General features: G+C 47.6%; 1 protein-coding gene across 4 annotated transcripts in view; it reads right to left on the minus strand.

The window, feature by feature from the left end:
• Window positions 1–24,379, minus strand: part of NTRK3 (neurotrophic receptor tyrosine kinase 3) — a 204,647-nt gene that overhangs the window by 133,605 nt on the left and 46,663 nt on the right. For 3 of the 4 annotated variants that reach the window (XM_068203717.1, XM_068203718.1, XM_068203720.1), the window contains exons 4-10: window positions 17,871–17,939; window positions 10,500–10,657; window positions 8,113–8,255; window positions 7,389–7,530; window positions 4,944–5,240; window positions 1,564–1,587; window positions 699–769 (exon numbers count right to left, since the gene is read on the minus strand). In XM_068203717.1, coding sequence (XP_068059818.1) covers window positions 699–769; window positions 1,564–1,587; window positions 4,944–5,240; window positions 7,389–7,530; window positions 8,113–8,255; window positions 10,500–10,657; window positions 17,871–17,939 — 904 coding nt within the window. Of the gene's footprint in view, window positions 1–698; window positions 770–1,563; window positions 1,588–4,943; window positions 5,241–7,388; window positions 7,531–8,112; window positions 8,256–10,499; window positions 10,658–17,870; window positions 17,940–20,086; window positions 20,157–24,379 lie in introns of those variants that run through there. The other variant, XM_068203719.1, reaches the window with a different exon arrangement.

Genomic DNA, 24,379 nt, shown 5'->3' on the forward strand with positions numbered 1-24,379 from the left:
GCACATTATTACTCCAGCCCCACTGTTCAAAGCTTCCACTTCAGTTAAAGGAGATTTTCTGTTAGATGAGAACTGAAACCAGGGTGGACTGAGTTTTGATTATTCTGTTGACACCTCATGGATTTCAGTATCTTAAAACTTCCACAGAATTAGAGCAATTGTGTAACACGCCAATTTTTTCCTTCTAATACTTATGCACACTTTTTTTTTCTTTTTTCTACTGGGATTCTGCAGAAGAAAGACAATGCTGAGACCTGATAAGCCCTAGACTTATTTTCCTTTTTCATTTTAGGCATGTCCTGCACAGCAGGAGGGAGGGCAAACACCCATTGACAGCATTGAACCAAACTAAACCCAGGTCTTTCACCAGGCTAACCTTAACAGATCAATAACTGCCAAAACACACAATTGCCTGTTTGCTTGTTCTCTGGGTACTACTTTTTAAGAGTGAGAATTCCTGACCCTGCCAGCAGAGACTTCACAGGATGCTTTATGTTCAAAGGGTTCCCTGGTTCCACACTGCAGACCCAAGAGGATCAGATGGTTTGTGTCAGTATTTTACCTGCCCAGCACAAGCCACAAAATGCTTCTGATTGCTGTCTTGAGTCATAAAGGAAGACAATTCTATTGCAAACATCTCAAAACAGCAGAGAAATATAAATACTGAGCAGTTCTGTAGAGAAGAGACCAGGACTCACCCCAAAAGTGTCCTCCTCTGGTTTGTGGGTCACAGTGATTGGTGGGGTGGGACTCACTTCATAATCACCAACTGAAACCAAAACACCAAAGACAGAAAACTCAGTGTGGCTCCCACAGGACTCCCAAGGCACCAGCACATTCCAACAGCAGTGCCTGGCCCAAAGAGATTCAGTTCATCCCTAAGAAAGGCTGCAGCTTTCTGTTTGAGAAGGCACAAATCAACCCTCAGAGAGTTCCTGTGTGCATCAGCAGAGAAAACACAGACCAGCACTATGCTGATGTTGTTCCAGCCTCACAAATGAGAAACATTTGGGTGCCTGGTGTCCTGGAATAGTCTTCCACCAGCCTTCAGCCCTCTTCCTATTTTCAGAAATCTACTGAGCTAAGTGGGGTTAAGTCACAACTGACTCCAGCAAAACTTGATCTGAAGAAACTGTAAATTGAGTGCTTTTTGTGGTGTATGATGTGTCTTGAGGGGGGGAGGGAAGAATCTGTTGAAGAAACATGACAGAATTGAGACCTGCTTCTCATCCCAGCCCACACCAGAGAGACGTTGTTGGGGACAGCCCAGCCTGCATGAAATTAAGATCCCTTTTGCTACAACACAACCAATCATCATTTCCTTTACAGGACCTTCTTTGGGAAACCACTAGAGGCAGATGAACATCTCCTGGTCTCATGAGATTATCAAGCTGATCACAAGCTCCCCAGCTATCTTGTTCATGCGCAGGGAAGACAGGGTTTTGTGCAACCTCCACCAACCTGCTTCTGGCTTCCTCATTCTTGCTATGTAAATCACAGAGGGGAAGGGGAAACCACAGAAACAAACCAGCCACAGTATTCAAAAGTCAAGGAGACACTTACTTGAGACAAAGCTGTCCGTACTCTCTGTGGAAAGGACAAAGAGAGAAGCAACACAGTTAGCAGCACAGCAAAGGGAGAGGGGTCTCCTTCCCCACCCAATTCAGACACACTCCACCACCCCAAAGAGACCAGGAAACCAACTAATCATATTTTTTCCTCTTGGGCAACTGTTCCTGGAGATTGCAGTGCATGTGCCAGCAGGACATGCTGGAGGTCAGGATGGAGAACCTTGGGCTGAAAGAGGAGGGGAGGGATACTACTGTGGGGCCAAAATGGAGAACAAGTAGCACTTTTGAATGATGGGTAAACACCCCTGCTTTCAGCAGGAAAGCAAAGCTCAACAGATACACAGGGCTCTGCAGGATGGAGGTGGAGGAGAGAGAAACAGGTTTTGCCTTGCATAGCAGTGTGCACCCATGGATAAAATCCTTCAAGGATGAGGACCAGTTCCCATGGAGGAAAGCCCAGCTTGGGGCCAGGAGTTAGAAGAGACCACCTGTGACCTGCTATTCATGGGCCACTCAGAACAGTTGAGAGCTACTGGACACGGAGGCTGTGGCTGTCTAAGAGCTGCCTCTTGCCCGAGACAACCACAGCAGGCCCTGCTGTCAGCCTGCTGACTGCTCCAGTCTATTCAGCAAAGCTCCTTCAGCTCCAGAGGTGGCCAAGGCCCCAGACAGTGAGGTCTAAAGCCCTTGGTGACATTCAGTTTACACAGAGTGAGAATCACATCAGCTTCCAATTCACTCGCCCCTGTAAGAAACTGAGCCTGATATTAACTGGAGTTTACACAGCTTTGCTGGCAGAGGGCTCCTGGAAGGATGCTGGAATGCTCATACTGGAGCATGGGTGAGGTTTGGAAGGAGAGTGTAAAACAAACCCCAGGTGACAAACATGGCTTTCCAAACCAGGGGAAAAAACCTGAACAAATATTTTTGGTTTCAGTCAAGCAAAAGAGTAACTTTCCTTGGCTTTTTCTGGCAAGAAGGGGGAAAAAGAAAAAAAAATATTTTATTTGGAGACTTTTTCTTCTCTATTAAGGCAGAATCTACTCATAAAATTCTTGCTGCTTCTACATTTTCCCCTTTCCATTTTTCTCTGCTGGACTAAGCAAATTCAACAGAAATGCACAAAAAGGTTCTTTTTCCATTAAACCCTAGTTTTCCAAGCATAAAAAATAGCCAAGAAATTTCAGCCAACTTGAGTTCTATGAGAAGTTCTCAGAGAACTGAACACCCATCACAGGTGCATTAACCTTTGTGGATTAAATAAGGAGTTAGTAGCCTGTAGCAGAGATACCAATGACAACATGCAATGAGATTTTTACAGGAAATTACACAAATCTGTCCTGGGAGCCACTGCCCTGCAGCATCAGAGAGAAGGCACATATGGCATGCAGCTTACATGTCCCAGATCCCAGCTTCTAACAGCACCTTGCTCCTCTCAGCCCAGAAAGCAGAGTGTGGTCTTTTACCAATGAGAGGTTTTTGACCAGGGATATAAAATACATGGTCATAGGTCCTTTTCTGTGCTGACCAAGTCTTCCAGGCACTGTATTATTCTTAATTCATTAATGAAAACAATCTCACTGTGGGTAGTGACAGCAAAGCCCTTGCACATGTGAATTGCTGTAAGCAACAGGGGGCTTGAATGAGCCACGCAGGGCAACCTTCAGTGTGTGGCATTTTCTGAAGGAATCTACCTTCAAATGGGAAATTATAAATGTCAGCTGCAGTGCATGTATATGCCAGCTGTGGTAGTGGACAAAGCAACAAGCTTCAAGGAAAGTAAATTACATCCTGCATTGGGCTGACAGGGTCTGCCAGGGTGAGGAATGGCTTGGGACTTTGGATCAGAAGAAATAAAGGAAATGGGTCAGTAAGCATCCCACACCAACAGCACATGAGCCATGGGTGGAGCTGCATTCACAAGGGCAATATTTGACATATTTTCACAGAACCCCATTCTCCCAGAGCCTCTTACACAAGATGCTCTTCAAACATCAATGTGCTTTTCCACACCACAGCGTGGCTCAGATTCCTTTCCACAATCAGCTCTCCAGAAGGGAAGCATATCTGCCTTCCTTTCCTGCAGGTCCAGCACCTACTTAGGAGCTGCCCTCGTTTCACAGATGGGGAAATTGAGTCACAAAGGTGGAACCTGACAGAGCTGAGACTGCAAACCTGTGCACCTCTCCTCACCCACCTACATTTGATAAGCTCTTCTGCCCTGACAGAAGGAAACATAAATAGGTCAGATAGTCAAACAGGGCAGCATCCTTGAAGTCAGAATACACATTTTCCACTCCCATCCATATCAGCTCATTTGTTCAATTGTCAGATCTTCAAGGCAGAGATTTGGGTTTGCATTTATGATATTTGACCTGCGGGAAAACTCTGTGTACATATATGGTGTGATATAAATAATAAATGAGAGAACCGTTGGTATTTTGCTATATTTAGCAAACGCCCTATTTTGCTGGATTTTCTTGGGCTGCAGGGGCCAATTTAGAGCTGCCACTTTCTCATGGCATCATTCCTGAAGGCAGTACAGATCTTAACTCCATGATGGCCAGCATGGTGTCGCACTGGCAGGGAACAGACCAAGCTGCTCCTACAGAGCAGACAGGCCACCACAGAAGTCTCTACAGTGCTTCCCAGAGATGGATCTTCATGTCCTCAAATGCTTTTTTTTTTTTTTTTTTTTACACTTAAGCTGTGAATCACCAGGGAGTGCAACAGGGAATTCCAAGCAATCAGTTAAGAAATCCCAGCAAACTGATGCAAAGTGACTAATTGAGCTGTCGCATCTTTTGTAGCCCTGTCATCCTGGAATTGCACATATTGCATTTGGAAAGAAAACAATCCTGACACCACTGCATCCAGCTTTAATCATTTCACAAATACAAGCTAGAAGTAAAAGAAACAAAGGGACAGGCCGCATCACTTCAAAGGCTTTTCCTTTCTATAGCTTATGTTTACCACAAAGCAGAACACTTTCTCTTGAAAAAATTCAGCAATGTCTTTGGGGCACCCAAAAGGAGATCCAAAATAATTGGCCAAACTTACATCCTATTCCCATGGAAATTCCTAAAGGTCTTTAAAATAAATAAATACGTACACTGCAGAATATGCTACCAAATAAAATTATCTAAAGCAGTTAGCACCTCTCCCAGCATTAAAGAGTTCATATGACACTTGTGTAGGAACACCATACTGCTCAGAAGAAGAGGCTGCCAGGGGTCACCTCTTCCAACCTGATATTCAGACAAAACCAGCTTGGGTTGTCAAGGCCTTGTTGAGGTGCAAGGATTCCTAGCAGGGCCATAATAAGACCTTGGGATTGCAAGGAGCCCTGATGAGATAAGCTGAATATCCTACCTGGAAAAGGCTTTTCAAGGAAGTGTCCTTTGATAGTTTGGTTGGCTGAGCCCAGCTGGTTCGTAGCCACAATCGTGTAGTTGCCATTGTTGTAGTGAGTGGGTTTGTTGAAGAGCAGGCAACCCTCAGACACTTCCCCTTGTTGGTAAAACTCCATGCGGATGATCTCTGTCTCCCGGAGGACCTGGCCGTTGTGCAGCCAGTGGAGGGTGGGAGCTGGGTTCCCATGCACTGCAAATGCAATGCAGTGGTCCATGTGTAGCACCGGCTCCTCCAGAGTAAGGATGCGAGGGGGATCTAGCGGAGAGAAACATGGCAGGCTCACAGCAACCTCCACCCAACGTCACCACTCTGTGCACCACGGAAACCAAGAGCATTGAAAACCTCCAAAATCACTTGTTCCTTCTACTCTTCCTATGGATGTCTGTAAAGAAGCAGTGCTGTCGTAAGAACCACTCCACCCTCCCTCAAAGGAGGGTCTGAGCCACGGCCAGGCCTCTTGGCCTTCCAAACAGGGGTATAAATAAAAGTCAGGGATGGAAATTCCACCAGCCCAGATACAATTAAGCTTAAACTGTCCTGTCCACGCATCTACTGCTGCTCTCCTTCCCCCAGGGGATGCCAGGGAGACTGCCTGTCCCCATTAAGGAGAACACGGTGACGTAGCACTGTTCCATTACATTACAGATGTGCAAGGTGCCCGTGGGAGGTCTCCAGTCACACTGAGCAATTCTGGATTGCATAGCTGTGGAAGCAAACATCCCTCAGAGACTGTCTGTCCTTGGGGGCTTTGACTGTATTCCTATCCCAAAGGAGTTCTCACTCGCCGAACAGCCTCCAGGGGTGTTTTAATTAGAGGGAGTAGAGTGGGAGAGGGATAAGAAAAGCAGAAACTCCACCTGCAATTTATTGCATATGCATTGTCTTCCCCTTGGGACACACCGAGAATTCAAATGTTGCTCTGCTATAGCTTCTGAAACCCCATTTACAACGCCTACACCTAAGGTCCCAAACCCCAAGGCTGGCAAGGTCTGAACTAGAAGAACAAGTTTAGTGCAAAGATACGTGACACTAAGATTTATGTCTTCCCTAAAACTTTCCTTTTCCTGCTACCATCCAGCTGCAAAGACAATCCATTTGGCGTTCACGAGGAAGAAAACCAAGATACCAAATTTGACCAATCTTTGTGAAAAAAGGCAGTGAATTTTTAAGTCAGTGAAGCTGACAAAGGAGAAAAAGGTGCAAAGGTGGCTGGAGCTCAGCAAAATTCTCCCACCAGAGCCCATCTACCCTGAACCACACAGTCGTGTCCCAGCCACCCTCTTTCATTCGCGAGCCCAGATCCGCATGTGGCTTGTTCATATCTTCCTGGCAAGGGGATTCAAAATGGGCAGCCACCTACATACACAAACCCAGATCTTTTCAGTGTAAAATTACAGCCTGAGTGATGGCTCTGTGCAACAAGAGCAAGGGTAGCAGAAACTGTCAGCAGCTTAGAGGATTTCACGGGTGAAAATAGACATGGGCATAGTGCTGTTTAAGGGGCGAAGGAACAGATGCTAAAACACCATGCAAAAAACACCCATCTGCTGACCAGTCAGCTCTGAGCTGGGCTGAACTTTATTTGCCTACATCCTTCAATCCATCAATAGCACTTATTGGAAGGAAGACGAAAGTAGTAAAGCATCACACAACATGAATGGGTTTACCAAGAGTAGCCAGAATCCCACAAGGGTCTCTGCTCTACATGGCAAGGCTGAGGTGGGGGACATTTTCAAACTACAGAGTAAGGGCAAATATTACAGACACACCAAAATATAGCAAATCTCAGCTGCCTGAGACCACAAAGCTGTGTAAACTTCCTTTTAAGGTCAGGGTTTTGTTATATTAGAAAGCACAAAGAAAGTTGAGCTACTTGCAGATAAAAGTGAACAGCTCAAATTTGACACGTGCACATTTATATGACATTTGCAGTCTAACTTTGTAGGATCTGACCTGAGAGGAAGTCCTAACAGCCCTCACATTAGTGGCAAGTTTTAAACTGTCTTTAGCAAGGGTGCCATTTAACCTCTCACATAGCATCAGGAAATAAACTTTGCTTTTGTTAAGAGATTTTTAGCCCCTCTATGGCTTTCCTTTAGTTTATTGAATCTTCCAAGACACAGGCAGGAAACTCCCACCACTACCACTGTTCCTTACCACCATGCTGCTGTTCCTTCCCTGCTCTTGTGCTCATTTCTGGATCAACGGAGGCATCAGGAAAGCGAAATCACTGACATTTGACAGGGAGACCTGTGTGAAGATCCAGCTCACTGTGCTCAGCTCCTCCTAATCTTCACCCACAAAACCAGTATGACACAGGTAGCAAATGGCCGTGCATTCAAACAGCTCCCAGGGCAGCCCCTCCGGGCTCTGTATGGACAAGGTCTCTCCACTGGTACTTACAGTAGACAGTGAGCAGCACACTGGCATTGCTCATCCCCACCACGTTCTCAGCAATGCAGGTAAGCAGGAATCCATTGTCCTCGCTGGTGACGTTCACCAAGGTCAAGTTGATGGCATGAACATTGGTCCAGTTGAGGTTGGTCTAAAAATCACAGAGAGAAATACAGACAGAAATCGGTATCTGGTGTCTTCTTTCCTCCCCTCTACCACCCCCAGAAAAGGGAGGATCACAGTTTCCATGTGAGGAGGTCTCCAAAATCCAAAGACAGCTGGGATCTGGGTGAAAGGAGGTATTTCCTCACCTGATCAAACACACCACATCTTGTAAGAGGAAATAAAGGGAGGGGGAGAGCCATGGTATTGTAGCACTGATAAACATGGCCAGCCTCTAGAAAATCTTACTTAGCTGTTGCAAACAGGTAGTTTCACGGGAGTTCCATCAGAGGACACATGAGTTAATTCAATCAGGGAGCACGGAGCTCTGAGGCTCTCTCATCTTCACTTTCTGGCCATACAGAGGAAATGTTTTGCTCCCTTCTGGGAGCCCCCAGCTTCTTACATGGATAGAACATGGCTTCAGCTTTCCTTTGGATACAACAATTTCTCTTTTCTCATACCATCTACCTGACTCTCTGCCCTGCATGCACGGACCTGGGAAACTGTGGGGGCCGCTTTGCTCTTGCCACACTGGGCACAGGCAGCACTGAGATGTCGCAGCCCCTACCTGGTGGGTGTTGATGGAGTGGAGCTCAGCCACCGTCCAGTCCACGTCTGGCAGCGGTGATCCTGAGCCATTGCAGGTGATGACAGCATTCTCCCCTTCCCGCACCGTCAGGTTCACGTGGCTCACACTGATCTCAGGAAGGTCTAGAGGAGCCAAAAAAAACTGCTCAGGTGTGGGGCAGAATTTTCTACAGCCAGCCACAGGAAGTGCATGGATCCAGATCCCACCAAGCTGCTTTCCAAATCAGCCTCCAGCACCCCGAGATGAGTAGCATAAGGCAACAGAATGGCCTTGCCCAACCAAGAAAAGGAGGGGTGTTGGAGACAGGGGAAAATGTAGACACTGGAGATGTGCCAGCTGAGCAGACCCTCTCATCAGCTTTGAATCCAAAAGCTCCTGTCCAGTTCTGGCCACTCTTCCTCTCACACAACCCTCATACCCATCTCTCTACTCCAACGGAAGCTGCTCACGAGGGCAGTCACCTGAGATGAGAAAACTGTTTGTACTGGGAGAGGATCCAAGGCATCTCCACCCCCAGGGACAAGGCACAGAGCACTCAGCATTCCAGGTGAAGAAAGTGTCCCTCTAATTTATAACAATCAAGAAAAGATGACCAAGGATGTGTCCTCATATTAACTGCAGCTCTCCTAATAGAAGGTGCCCTTGTTCTTCCTCGGTGGTAGCAGAGGAATTCACTGATTTATGGTGGCTGTGATTTACACCAGTTCCTTGCTTGCTGCCACAGGCACCAAATATCCTTGTGATGTGAAACAAGACAGTGCTGGTTGCAAGAAGGCCAAAGTCTTCTTGAATAGGGGAGGTTTTCAGAGGCAACTTGAGTAAGCAGGGCAGGAGGAACTGACCAGTGGTCCCATCCCACCACAGGGCAGCAGCATCCATCATGCCAAGGCAAAGTCATGGATAGGAATACACACATCCTTTCATGGCCATCAGAGAGTGGCACCAGGAAGGAAGGAGCATTGTACTGATTAGGGTGATGCCAGAAGAAAGAAAGCAGCAGTCAAAACCTGGCAAGGCTGCATAGGTGGCAGGAATAGTGGAGAGGGAGATGGGAAGGACAATGTATGGTCTTCTCCAGGCTGAGCTGGTATCAAACATGGCCACACCAAGCCATGCCTACCCTCAGCAACAAAGGACAAGGATAAATCAACATCCCTGGAGTCTTAATGCTTGAACAAAAAGACTCCTCTTGAGGAAAGCAGACCACTGTGGCTCCCTACTCTTCCAGAGTTTGCATGGTCAGAGGAGATGCTTACCCTGCACACCAGCACACTTTTGCTCCCAAATCAGCACCCTGCTCTCCCCTGCACTCTAATGCCACCATTGATGGAGCCATCTCTCCTCCTGTCCCTGATCCCTAAGGATTTTTTTGTTGCTGTTTAATCCTTGCAGCTTATTCATCCCATGTGGGGCGGAAATTACAGCACTCTCAAATCTTTTTAGTTCATCCACACAAAGGCACACTTTGGCCAATTTCCAGAGCTTAAAGGGACAGGGTGAACTTGGAAAAAAAAACTAACCAAAAAACCAACAAAAAACCAAGTAATGCAAATTCAAACGTGTGCTGTTTGTCTACTACTGCTACAAGTAACAAGCCCAGATCCCTAGTACAGAGGATGATTATATTAAAAAAAAAAATCTGGTTTTCCTCCTTTTTTCAGCTTGTGAGTTTGACAGCTGCTTGTGTACAGACAATTTAATTGCTCTGTGGAAGGTACATCTCTTTTTCCTTACTCTGCAAGGGATGCTTTCCAGTAATAGCAATAGCAGAGCAAAACCTGACACCAAACAGGCAGCTGATGTGTGAACAAGGTGAAGGAAAAAGGGATAACTATTGAACACGCCTCATGTTGCTCCTGGGGCCACTGGACTCTTTTAAACATCAGCAGGAAATAGAAAGAGATATAAATTCACTTCAGGCTCTTCCCTACAGATATGGGATTTCAATTGAAAAATAAAACAAAAGAAAATGAATAGAGACATGTATTTCCTAAGAGTAATTATAAAAGATTCTGTGTCAGGGTCTTTTAACAATATGCTGCTTCTAGGATTCGTTAGGCTCAGGAAGATCTACATGAAACAGCTCTTTTCAAGACATCACACAGACTCACTACAGACACTTTGACAAGCAGCAGCATTGCAGTGAAGAAAATGCCCCAAATCACCCAATATCTTTCATATGCACATTAACAGCAGCCTCACATTTACCCAGATATTCTATTTTTAGTCTACAAACTATCCCAATCAGCTTCAACCTCCTTGTTCTCAACCACACAGTGAGATCCTGCTACATCAGGTTCCTGAACCTGAGGTGCTGGATTGGACAGGAATCCCTCCTGGCCTCCCTCGTGTCCAGGGATCCTTACCACACTGGGTGATGTTCATCTCCTTCAAAGTGATGATGGCTGCATCCATGGTCATGCAGTAGAGATCCTGGTACTGCAGATTTGCCTCACTCTTCTCCTGCCAGAGCTGGATCCAGCGGATGTCGCAGCTGCAGTTAAAAAGGTTCCTCTCTAGTCTCCTGAGGGCAGAGAGAGGTGAGAGAGGATGGTGGGATGGGGAAGGATGAGCAGAGCTGTCACCTGGCTCTGGGATCCCCAGGGAGAACAGTCATCATGCACGTGTAAGAGCCAAAGTAGAACCTTCTCTGTGTTATCCACCTGGGGTCTGCTGGCACTTATTATTGCTGTCCTTGCCACAGTCACACATCCATGTGCTCACACACTCTCTTTCATGAGTGCACACAAGGTTTTTCATCTCCCAGGGCAGCACACAGATGCAGTCACTGTCTCTCACCACAAGATCTTGACTGCTGTGGCTTGATCCCACTGTCACCCAGACACCCAAAAGAGTCACCCCTCAGCAAAGGAGCAGACAGCTCTCTACTACCCTAAAATATCGATTTGCACCTTCAAATCCCACTTCAGAAGTGGTCCTAGACTCTGCTGGGCAAAGCACAATTCAAGTCCCCACAAGCACTCAGAGAAGCTGGCAGCTCTTCTCCCAAGTTCCTTGTACAAACATAGGCTCCTGGTGACCCAGAACACAAGCTAATGTGCAGGGGAACATGCATTTTAATCAAATCAATCAGCACTGTGCTGAGACCCTGCTGACCTGGCCAGGAGAAATGGAGAAAAGCACTGCCTTTAATGTACTTCATTTAAACCACACTTACACATAGTTTATATACCAGGAATGTTTATTATAATTGATTTTCCAACCTATTAACCATTTCATTTACATTTTTAAAGCTCTGCAGGTGTCTGTGGGCATGCAAGAAGGCCAAGTCCCAGCAGGAAGAATAGCCCAGTGCTCAGTCAGGACTGAGCTACCAAAGCTGGTTGCAATAATTTGAGCAAAACTAGGAATTACAACCTGAACAAACAAAATATCTCCCCACACAACTGTAAAGCAAAGAAAGTTGGGATCAGCAGAGCCAGCAGTGCTAAAGATAAGCTCAGTCACCCCAAAGCAGAAGGGCACCTCCAAAGGTCAAACCATTATTTCATGTGATATCTAGATCCCCCATCATACAGGGGCAAGCTTTTTTCCTGCTCTGTTCCACATGTTACTGCAAAATTCATGCTTGCTTTTACAAAATTAATTTCACCGACTAACAGGATTTGGAAACAACCTTCCAAACATCTGCAGCTGCTGTTTTGTCAATACAGTGCTGCAAAAGGAAGAACTGAAGGGGTCTTCTGGTAGCACCCAGGGTTGCTTAACCAGAGCCCTAATGATGCCACTTTGCATTTTCAAATACATCAAGATGTCATTTGACCTTTTTTTTCAGAGCAAACACTGAGTTAAGCTTCACTCTGTGGCTTTCCATTAGTTCATTTCTTTCCCACCAAAAGCACATAAACCTCTGTGACACAGGTACAAGGCTCAGACAAGCAACTCAAAGGCCAAAGCACTAAATTTAACAGACCAGAGCAGATTAGCGCAGTGATTTGAGTGATGAGACATTCCCTGCATGCTCTGACAGGTACTGCCAAGGCTTTGCACAGGCTTTGCATCCTCTTCTACACAACCATGAATCTCCCTCTCAGGAGCCCCCAGAATTACTGATGCCAACAGGACATGGGATGGCAAGTGGGTAAGGGCAGGTCAGGTAACTGGGGATGTACCCTGGGACCTGGCAGGGAGCTGGGGGAGCTCAGATGCAATGGGGGAGAAATTCTGCTCTGCTGCAAATATCCTCACAAAACGAGGCTGCTGGGAGAGCTGCTGTCCTAGCACTTAAGGGCAGCTCTGTAAGTAATAGACAGCAGCTTTCCCGGTCCATTGTTAATTCATGAAGGGCCATGAATAATACAGGAGCCACGGGCTTCAGGGCAGAACTTCCCCACAGCCTGCCCCAACACCAGCAGTGTAACTCGCTCTAATCGAGACCCCCACAGGGGCTTTTGCACAAATTAACTCCCATCAGAGGCTGGATGTGCTGAGTGCCACACGCAGCTGGCACAGCTCTTCGGGTAGAATGGGTACATGTGTGCACCCATTGTCCCTAATATGCATTGCTAAAGCATTCCTAACATGCAGAAAATACCCTTTCCTCCTTGCCTGGTGCCTGCCTTGCCATGCCAGCCAGCTCCCCAGTGAGGTGCATAGGGAATTCCACACTCACATTTTCCTAAACCCGCCCAAAACCCTGGACTTTCAATTCTCTCCTCAGACCCCTTCCCTTTCAGGGACCATTAGGAGATGCAGCTTCTTCCAACTTTTCCTCTCACTTTTCTGTAACACACCTCCACTACCTACAGCCCTCTGGACTGTAGGTGGACATAAATGCACCTTCTCTTCCTGCAAGAAGAAGCACCGTGGGGACCACAAGGTGCCCTTTGGACAAAACACACTGTTGAACCAAAGGACACTGCCCTGTGCTGCAGACCAAGGGTGCAGCAGCACCCCAGTGAGAATTAAGGCCAAGGGGCCCTTTGTGGGACACATCCAACACAACTTACTCCTGGAATGAACAAACAAACCCAAAGGGCATTTTTGCACACAGGCTGAAATTGTTGCCAAATTGTGCTTGGCTGCAGGCGCTCAGGAGCTGTGCACACCCCCACACCTTTTCCAACCCTCCTTAAAAAGAAAACACCTGTGAGAAATAGCAAATATCACAGCTGCAAGGGAGCTGGGCTCTGCACAAGCAGAGCTGCTCTGTCACTCAAGGAGTTCATCCAAAAAGGGATTGAACCTGTACCTGAGACAGAGCCATCCACCAGCACCATAAGCAGAGAGTGATAGTAGGGCATACTCAGGGCACAGCCCCCTCCCTAAACAGGCACACTATGTTTGGGAAAGAGGAAAATTGTGGGAATCATGCCATGAGCTGCCATTTGATGGGACAATGACCCATCAAAACCGAAACCCTAGAGCCATGCAGGCATCAAGTCAACTCTTCAACAAAACTGATGCTGCTGGTGACTGGTTGAGCCCAGCTTTGCTCCCTGCCGAGAGCTGCACCCACTGTCTCCCAAAACTGCCTGGACAGCCTTCATCAGGGTGGACCAGTGTGGGAGACAGATGCTATCAACACTCCAGTGTGTTCTGGAACAGACAGGGACTTCACACACACAAGCAGTTTTTTTCCAGACTAGGCAGCTAAATGAGACACATGCCCTGTCCCATGCCTCCCCACTCATCAGCTAAAGCAAAGCTGTCTGCAGCTAAAACCTCTCAGAGGGCAGCAGAGATCCTTGCCACACTTCCCCTGTCTGTTTCAATTCACATAAAATTCCCGCCAAGGTTTCATGCTCTTACAATTAAAATGCTCTTCCTACCTTGGGACTGAGGCCACTTCCCTAAGCTTGAGAAGCAAAGAGCACACAGCAGAGAGAGAACAAAATATAATTTTTTTATTCCTATTAATTTCCCAGAACCAGGGTTTCTCCTGGTGGTCCAACCAAACCTGTTATTTCTGAACCCCTGCCAGAAGGGGCTGGGATAGAAAGGGAAGGACGGGGACAGGGAGTTGTGTGTGCTGTCTGACAGCTGGCTCAGCTAATACAGAGAGCAGACCCACTGTCTGGCCACAGCTCTATTACTGAGACTGCCAGTGGTGACAAGTTTCAAAGCTGGAGGCACAGACCATGTTAAGTTGGACTCATAACATTAACAGAAATGCTGCTGTGCCCCATCCCCACCAAAGCCTCTTGCTGTAGCATTGCAGAAATGTACTGCAGGGCAACTTGGCAGGGACTGCTGGTATTAGAAATGCTGATGGGTCGGGCAGTGCAGCAAGATGTTCAGGACTACAAGGTTTTATACAACCAAAGACGTAATTGGATCCAGAGTCTTAGGTCTTTCCGGGAAGGAATTTCTTGAAATGTCAGCTCTAAGCTCTCTGAGGATATGACAAAGGAAGCCAAGGACATGACAGAGGAAACCAGCTGTGACTTCTGGATAAGAAAGGCTCTAAGTCCAACATTTATGAGCTGTTGCATGTGTCAGATGCTTCCCTGCACACACTCAGCTTCAGACTTAGGAGAGTTGTGCACTCATTAGCCTGAGCCCTGCTGGTCAAGGTCAGCCCATGGCATGGGAATTAGGGCTGGAGTTACTGGAAACAATTCCAAGCCTTGTTTCTGGCCAGAATGAGCAAGAGATAATACTCTCTGGAAGTGTGCCTCATTTTTGCCATCCTTTCTTCAGTGAGTCAGCAGGGAAAAATCTCAGCTCTGTTGAACAAGAAATTCTTCTTTAAAGCATTACCACGTTCATGAGGCTGCAATGCCTTGGATGCAGCCAAGCAGCAATTTCAAGCCCCAAGTTGCCATCCACCTGCCCAAGTACTCTTCTGATCTTTACTCCTCATTGTTCACTGTGAGTGGCTTTGTCAGGTCTCATGTTCCCTGGCAATCTCCATGTCACACTCAGTTGTAGTTCCTCTCGTCCCAACAGTCTCCTGGAGACAATCCTCCCACTGCTTCCCTCACCACATGCTCCACTGCTCCGAGCTGCCTCGCTGTAAGTCACGGTTTTGGCTTGGATGACTTTCCTTCCTCAGGATCCATGATTTCCTGATAGCACAGGGGCACTGGAATTCAGTATAAGGCATCTCTGGTGAGCCTCTGTTCCAACACCTCTGCACCTACTTGTTCCACCAACCCTCCACACAGACATAGCCCTCTGGAGAAGAGACTCTGGCCAGCTCCTCTGTGTCGCTGGAGTCTTCTGACCTCTCCACTACTGTGCACAAAGGCTGTTGCTCAGTCTTCCTCAGGCTAGCTGTCTCTGCATCAGCCTCTGCTGCTCACCACCTTCTCCCTTTCCAGAGAGTTTTGGGCTCAATTTCAAGTCCTTGGCTGATGTCAATCTGCAACTCCCTTTCTAGCTTTCACCAGTGTTTCACACTCGCTTTATGTGGGCCATGTATTCAGTCTCCTTCCCAGGTTCTGGAAGCCTCCTTGGAGCTCAGTGTGCCAAAAAACTGCCTCTTACTCACCCATCCTCTGCATTTCTAAAAAAAAAAAATACAGTATTTCCCACTTTTGTGGATCCATTAGTAATTTCTCCCCAACCTGAAGATCTGCTCTTCTTCACCAACAGGTCCCGTCCTTCTAGCACTCAGGACCACAACCCCCTCACAGCAGGTAACGTGAGTTTACCTTAATTCCCAAAATCTTTATGTGAATGATTGTTCAGAGCCCATAGCTCAGGCTACACCTCTGTGTTGCCTTCTTTCTAACAATTCCAAGGTTCAGCACGGCCCCAGGAAGGACGCTGCAGGCACATCCCCCTGCCCCTTAGAAACTGACATCCAAGTGGACATCCGATAAAAATATCCCTCTCCTGTTATGTTTGTGGAACATCTTCACCACATTATTGTGGTAATCTCCATCCTAGCCGTGCTTATGTGGATGAAGTGTCCTTAGTTACTCAGAGGGGAACATTTGTCAGAAAGCACCTGCACCTAAAGCATTTATTTAGAAAAAATGAACTTGCCCAGGCTCTTAGTCCAGCCCAGCCAACAGCAAGGCAGTCCCTGTGGGCAAGCACATTTGTAGGTCTAAATTGCTCACTGGAGCTGGTGCCAGAGGTTGGTTTGCCAAGACCCCTTTCACAGCCTGGAGCAGGAGAGGTTCAGCTGAGGCTCCTGCCCATGCGATGCCAAGTCTCCCCCTGGGACACCATGGACAACACACACATCAGTTCTGCTTTCCCACCCCACCATGGCTTCCTACCAACCAGCCCTGTGATCTCCCGCATTTCTTTGTGCGCTTCTTTGATTCACTGGGGTTTGTTATCTACAAGAAAGCTTCTCTGATCACAGCTCCAACTGGAGCCAAGTAATTCATCTCCTTCCTGCTCGCCAAGCTGCAGAGTGCTGGCCCCAAGTGACTCTGCTGACACCATCCAAAGCCACCCCAAGCACACCAGTTCCCTGCCAGGATCATCATATCAGGACAGAACAGATGTATTCATCAGGTGAAATACCCTTTGCTGCCCAAAAAGCAGCTTCTCAATTCCCTTTGTGCTTGGTATTGGTCTTTTGAGCCCAGCTGGAGCTGGCAGACCTGGGATGTGCCTGAAGAAGCAAAATATGACCAAATGAAGCAAAAGCACATAAAAACGAGCCCCTTTGGAAGTATTCCCATTAATCTGCAGGCTCACCACTACCCCAGGCCCTGTGAGTGCCTCCAGCTCAGGACTGCAGTCCCATTTGCTCCTCCACTCTTGGGTCTCTCTTGGATAACAACCATCAATCTGAGTTTTGCCAGACAGTGCAATGACAATAAGTAAAGGTCTAAGAATACAAATGACTCATGCTATTAAACTTGAAACCCGAGCCAGGCTTGAAAAATATTTAGAGCTGTAATCAGCAAGGAGACGAATTCTGAATTCAGCATTTTAGCTCTGCAAGCCAAATTTCCCCATTAGAAGGGCGTTTCTCCATTTTCTAATATCACTATTAGTATTTTTCATTTAACAATTTGACAGAAATAAAATACACTGCAGTAACACCAGTGATAACACACTTACTCCCACTTGAAAGACTGCCTTTATTCTTTCATAAGTCACTTCTAGCTTACAGCTCTATTGATCATCGGTGAGGATGAATGGAGCTTCCCAGGATCCTCTGGGACAAATCCTACATATATATTTTTTTATACCCACCAAACAACTATTCCTAAAATTCAACAAAACAGGTCATCAGGGCAACGTTCCATTGATTTCATGTCCACTTATTCTTCAAGCACGATGCTGAATGCTCTATCAGTAATTCAGCAGGCTGAAGGCCACCAGTGCCCCAGGAGACACAACTATCTCATCATCTCCCACATCAGAGCTGGGAGGTGTCTCCATTGCTAGAGAGAAAGGGAAGCATGGGCCTAAAAAGCAGGGGTGTCTTGTAAAGTATGTGGACCAACTAAACAAGAGCAGTTAGCCCTACCCTGTGACAGATGAGAGCAAGTGTTGGAAGAGATTCACTCAAAATCTGGCCTAGTAAGTATTTCTAATGTTCTCCCAGAGTTAGTGAACCATTTACTACTCCAAGCATGACTTGTTCATCATCCCGACATTAATTAGCCAGCTGCTGTGAAGTTAAAAGAGAAGCAGTTCTGCTCTGGTGCTCCCATACCCAGGAAAGCCTCCCAAGGATGTTGCTGCCCACTGGAGTTTTAGGTAATTATTTTCTGGCTTTAAAATAACTCCATTTGGAAATCGTTCCTCCTCTCAGCCTCCTGTCTTTTCCCAGGAGATACCCCCAGGGTGGGACTTACAGTTCAAAGAGTCGCAGTGTCTGGAAGAGTTGCCATGACAGAGTGGTGAGCCGGTTCCCGGAGAGGTCTCTGAAAATTAAGAGAAAAAAAAAGTAGTCACTGTAAATAATTCTTCCTGCACATGGCCCTACCACCTCCACAGATCTCATCGTCCTCCTCAATGGGGAGGCTGTCAAGCAGTTTAGAAAACAAGTTCAGATTCCATAATGAGAGATTTTAATGAGGACAAACCCAAATGAAAGTTTCTCTCTTTTCTTTTTAAGGGGAAAAACGATTTATATCCTGCTGCAATGGTAAGGAAAAAAAAAATCCAATGTCTGATTCTTGCCCATGAATCTGGAGCTCAACCAACCACAAGCAAAAAGAACAAGTCTTTCAGAACTTGAATAAAAAATTAAGTACAAACCTCACGTTAAAAATAGTAACAGCCAGGTTCAAATGACAGCACGATGATTACCCAAGGTATTATCATATGATCTGCAGTAGTTGTGCATTCCAGGTGTCCCAGAATGGCTGTGTGCTGCTTGCACCCAGGGGTACCACTGCTACAGCAGCCAACAGCTCCCCATCCCTCTCTCCATCTGCCCAAACTTGCAAAAACATAAATCTCATCTACCTGGGAGAGCTTTGCAACCCAGCAGACATCAACTCTTTAGCTGAAAGCCAGAGAAGATGAAAGAATGTAAAAGGAACTGAATTAATAAAAACAAGAGGAAGAAATATGTCTGGAGCAGGGTGAGCAGAAGGAGAACAGCCCCCAGTTTCTAACAGCCCAAAAAGATGGTAATGAAACACATTCTGTTCTGGCCAGCCTTCCCAGGGACACCTTGCCAGCCTGAGAGCCACCAACCAAGTGACCAGCCCATGGGTGAGCAAGCAGACGAATGGATGATCACAAGTTCTGGGAGAACCACAAATGCCCAATCTCTTTGCTGGCCTCCAGGTCACACAGGAGGTGCTGCCTCACCAAATCCATCCCCGCTGTAAGCCACAGGCAGGCAGGGCAGCCCTTCTGCCTCAGCCTGACCCATGGGGAAGAGCAATGAAGAGCCAGAGGCGTCAGTCACCCGAGGTTCATTCAGCTCTGGGCTGCCCAAATAGGAGGTGTGACCCAAGGCAGTCCAGTTGTGCAGGGCTCAGCCCCCAAACCCCATTTGATTTGCAAATAAGTGCTAAAACCAAGAGAGCAAACCCCTGAATGGCTCCTGCTGGAACAGGTGTGATGCACGAGGATTTGGGATGGCAGATTCATTTCTTCCCTTACACTGAGTTTCAGCAAGGGAAAAGCAATTCTAGTCCTGTCCCACCTGCATAGAACTCTGCAATTAGGAGTGGGGAAGCTGCTCACACAGCAAAGCATTGTCCCAAAGGCTCTCCACGAGCCTGGCATGAGAACAAGCCCAAATACAATGATGGCACAGTGCTGCCTTTTTAAATTCTGGCTCTGCTTCACATCAGACTATCCCGCTGTGGGAACCACAGCAAACCACAGGTACCTCATTTCACATGACTCTGATCCCACCATTCCCACGTCTGTAGACAAACTGCTTCCAGCCTCTGATAAAGGTGGCAAAAATGGCAGGTAAAGCTAAGCGGGGGGGAAGAAAAATATTACAAGACTCTCTCCTTTATCCACCCCAGAGCACTGACCACCTGGAAATTTTGCTAAGACAGATGAAAAGTGGGAGGGGAAGGAGCAACTCACTGTTACTGAAAAGTGAGACAGTAAACTCCCTCCCCCAGCCCAGGGAGAAGAAGGAAGCGTAAAGGGGATGCATGAGAGACAGCAAGATGTGGGAGAGAGGCAGAAATGCAGAGGAGGGAGTGAATCTCGCTGGAATGTCCTTTCTCAAAGGTCATGTTTTGCTACATTAGGCAGAAATGTCAAGAGAAAATTGGATTCTGAAAGAGAAGAGAAAAAACAACAGGCTTTCCACGCAAATAAGGGAATCAAAAATAGCATGATCGTGTTATTACAATTTAGGACACAGAGAGATGGAGAAAGGATACATCCTCACTAATGTAAGGGGCTTTGCCAGGCAGATGTGCTCTGCCTCTCAACTCCCATAGTGCCTGGAAACCAACTCCTACCTCCTCCTCCCTCCCCCAGACAATAACCCACAGCAAGCATTAAGGACAGAGGAGACGGCTCTTCCCTTGCACACATCTGGCCGGAGACTCTCTTCTTAAAGGGCAAAGCCAGGGTTTGATCTGACCTGACCATCAGCTTCTGCAGGGCTGGTCAGGGGGACACACACCCACAGCTCCATTTCAGATCAACCTGGACATACACAGACAGAGCATGTCTGTCACTGGAAACAGACCCCTTGGGTACTCCAAAACATCACAAAGGTCCTTCCTCAGGCTCAGAGACAGACCTCAGCACAGAGACCAAAAGGGGCTGCACACAAACACACATTAAAAATACACCACTTGGGTCACAAAAACTCCAAAGGTCACAGACGCCAGCACTGGGATTCCACATAGAAAAGGGTACAGCTACTGTCTCGTGCTGCAGAAAAAAAAAACTCCTCCAGAGAAACTTCACTGCACAGCAGTGGTTTCTCCCCAGAACAGATACATCCCACATGCTGGATGGGACAGGTTTCCTGAGGAAGGGAGCATGTGATTCAGTAATTAGAGATGGAATCACAGTGCATGCACACAAGGAGATTAGATTATGGCTCCACAGGTAAGGCTCTGAGCTCCAGCACTTTGTAACCCCTGTTTGGTGTTTGCAAGGTTCCTCACAGTCACAAACCTCAGCTGCACACACCAAGTTTCCCAATGTTCTGTACAGCATAAATGGGGAGGTTTGGGGAAAATCAAGGCACTCACATCCAGAACTAGTCCTCTCACAGCTCCAAATCAAGGCCTCTCAAAGGCCCATTCTGCCTTCCTGCAGCATTTCCAAGCCTGTTGCCACCTCCAAATCCCTGTTACAGGCATGACAAGAACCCCATCATCCTATGCTGTGACTGGGCAGTGCCAGCTTCTCTCCTTCCTGACCCATTTCCTTCTCCCTCCTAGCTGGCTGAATCGCACAACTCATTGCCCTCCAACTACTCCCAAATATTTCTCAGCCTCAATTTCCTTATCCATGCCCAAATTTCCTATGATCTTCCCCACTTTTACACCCTCCCACACCACCAGCAGTGTCCCAAGAAGAGCTGCTACTCCTCTCCCTTATTCATTCCTGAACATCATTTGCAAAACTTCCTCCTCCAACTGGACCAAGAGCCATTCTGCTGACCTAAGATGTCCCTGAGCAAAACCAAGTCTTCCAAGCAAAATCTGCCCTTTGACAAGATTTCTTTCCCTCCACAAAAGGAGGATGCAAATGTTCTGTAACAGCAGCATCACCAGCATTTTTCTACCTTGAACTAAACAGCTTTTTCCCAACCTCCCTTCTACCACCTCAAACATTTGAGAAAGCACTTATGTGAAACCAGAAAGAAATAAGAAAAAATAGAATCAGCCAGGAGCAGACACCCAAAACAGAAAACTTCAGTCTGAGCAATTAAAATCTGGCAGAATTATAGGAAAGCGGAAGCAGTCCTGTAGCAGTGTGCCAGACAACCTTTATAACAGCCTATGCATCAGTTCCACCTGTAACAAAATACAGCACATCACACATCAAGGAAACGCAGGCAGAAGGAAGCAAAATGCCTTCCCTGCATTTTTCTCAGCAATGAACAGGAGCCTGTCTCTCCCAGGACAGATCTGCCATCAGCACTCCTGGAATATATTCAAAGTGCTTCCTTGCCATGGGACATTTTCTCCATCACTCACAAGATGCTCTTTTCCATGGAGACAGTCTCTAGAAGTAGCTGCCAGGGTGCTTCTTGCCTCCAAAATAAGTAGAGTAGGGAGAGGGAGTTGGAGAGAGCTCACCTGGACCAGGTCCAGGGCAGAGCCACCCAACCCACCCCTGGCTCAGGCTCAACACCACTGCGCAGCCCCTCCTGCTGCAGCAGCTGTGCTCCCAAGGCTCCTACTCCTGTCCCCAGCAGCACCTCTCTGCAGGCTGTTACCACTGAGTGACAGCTAAATCCTAGTTCCTACTGTCTCCCTCCATCCTCCTCCATTTCAGGGGGGAACACACCGTGTCCCACACACTCACCCACGGCTCCCGCAGGCACTGCCAAGACCCTGCTGGACCAACAGGGAGGGGAGGTGACCTTTGCCATTTTGTCACAGCATGAGTGACAGATGGAGCCATGGAGTGCCCTAGGGAGTCCTGAACGAGCTCCTGGTGTTAAAAAAGGGATGGGTGAAGGTGGAACAAAGAGCAGTCCAGATCCGTGCAGACCAGAATAAGTGGGCTTTAATGCAAGAGGAGACAGCATTTTTTTCTTTTCCCTTAATTACCCAGCAGCCAGAAGTGTTTCCACTATTAAAGCCATTTTTATTCAGCTAAATTAAGCCAGTTGCCTCATTAATGACACCAACAAGCAGGAGCCCCTGTAATTAAACTGTAAGTTATTTTATGCAGTTCAGCTCAACGCAATGGCAGAAACGCTGCTGGCTGGGGAGGGACCCTGTGCACCTGTCCCTCCTCCACGCAGCTCCATCCTCCACTTGCCCTTGTTTCCAAGCTGACACATTTATTTCTGCATGGGAGAAGTTTTTCACACATTTTAATAACATGGTGCCACTATGAAAATCCTGACTGGGAAGGATTAACTTCCCAGAGCAGCTGGGGCTAAGGGAGCATGAGCCAGTGCCTGGCAGCAATGTGAGGAGAAATGCACATCCTCAGCTGTGGTCCCCAGTGCTGGATATGCTGGTGGCACTGCATGTGACTCCCTTGCTATTTGGGCACAACAGGTGCTTCCCATCATCTCACAGCTCACTGCAGCCTTAGCTGGGTGCTGGTGGCCACAGGAGAAGAGAATGTCACAGCCTCACATGCTGCTGCAGGGGCAGCTCCATTCAGGCTTGCTTATCCCTGCCAGATAACTCCAATGACCTCTAGAAGCATTGTTACACTCCCCATTGCCCTCCCTGCCTTCCCCATCCCCTTCCTGTTTAGTAAGCAGCTTTGCTCATTAAGGGAAAAAATGTACTGTCCTCCCTTAATGAATGTGCTAAAATTACCCCAACAAGTCCCAGAAGCCATGGCAGGACAGGCCTCCCCACAAATCAGGCTCTGCAAATACTAGACTCGATTGGAATCTCCAATAGCTCAGCCCCAAGTCCCAGCAGGACACATTTGAGACAGCCTGGAAAAGGACTGGGCACTGCCAAGTGCGTGCAAGCCTTGCATGCCCGGAAAGCAGAGTGAGCAGAACAGGATGTGCCATTAGACTGGTCAGCTTGAGATTTCATCGCTGCCAGGAGTTCTCCTGGATTTGCTCCCTGTGCAGGCTCAGCACCAGGACACATCTATTGGTGCTGTGGAGGAGTGAGACAATTAACAGAGGTCCTCAGCCATGGTCTGGCATTACCTACAGCTCAGTTCTGCTCCTCAAGCAACAGCCCAGCAGCCCCCAGGGTTTTTCCGACGCCAAACACAGCAGAACCAAAAAGTCTCCAAGGTTCAATCTTCCTTTGTGTGCTTGGGCAGCAAAGCTATATCCTTTCTCCTGTCCACAGGTTCAGTCCTGTACCTTGTAAGGCATGTGTCATGACATAATCATCTCAGTGCCCACAAATTATTTCTTGCTCTAGGGCTAGAGTCAGAATCTGCAATAATTTCCCAAACTCAGAGGACCCAGCACCAGAGAGGAGAGAGACACCATGGTGGGTGACACACAAGAAGACATCCTGCCATTCCATGTGCACACCACTGCTCCTGGAGGTGTGGTACTGGAGCAAGGAGCCACCAAGCCCTCTGCATTTCTCAGCTGCAGGTCCCTGATTTTCAAACTCACACTAAAACAGGGCTGAGGGAGGCAGAAGGGGCTGGTCTCCTGTACTGTTCTTTTAACAAAAGCATTAAAAAACAAAAGCTGCAGAGCAAGTGGGAAGGCATTAAGGCACAACACCTCTGTCACAGGGCTCCCACAGCAGCACATTTGCCCCACACCTCTCTTCCCAGTGTCTCTGCAGTGCAGCAGCCATGTCCTGCTGCTGCCTTCAACCCAGCCCAGCCTTTATTTTAAAGGCCATCTCCTACCCCATGACTCTTGCACACCCTCCAAGTCATCTCTTCTGAGGCATCTCCCAGCTGCACAAAGCTTTGCTCAGAGACAAATCACCCCTCAGAGTTGATTGCTGCTCACAGTTTCAGTTCAGCCCACGGTACAGATGGGAAGGCGTCACCAGATGCGGGTCACGCTGTCCCCTGTGCTTCGAGGCCGAGCAGATGCAGGGATCTGGCCCTCTGCACTACACTCATCTCGCCTTTGTTGTGTGCAGTTTCCAAAGACTCTGGACTCTCAGAGGACTTGAGGAAAGGTTAAAAGCTGGGTCAGCCCTGCAGTTGCTGTCCCTTTGCCTGCCAGCTTCCCTGCAGGGCAGAGTCCAGCAGCATCCACCGAATTGGCCAGTCTTCTGCTCAAGGA

Source organism: Anomalospiza imberbis, chromosome 13 (assembly GCF_031753505.1).
Source record: "Anomalospiza imberbis isolate Cuckoo-Finch-1a 21T00152 chromosome 13, ASM3175350v1, whole genome shotgun sequence".
Classification (NCBI taxonomy): domain Eukaryota; kingdom Metazoa; phylum Chordata; class Aves; order Passeriformes; family Viduidae; genus Anomalospiza; species Anomalospiza imberbis.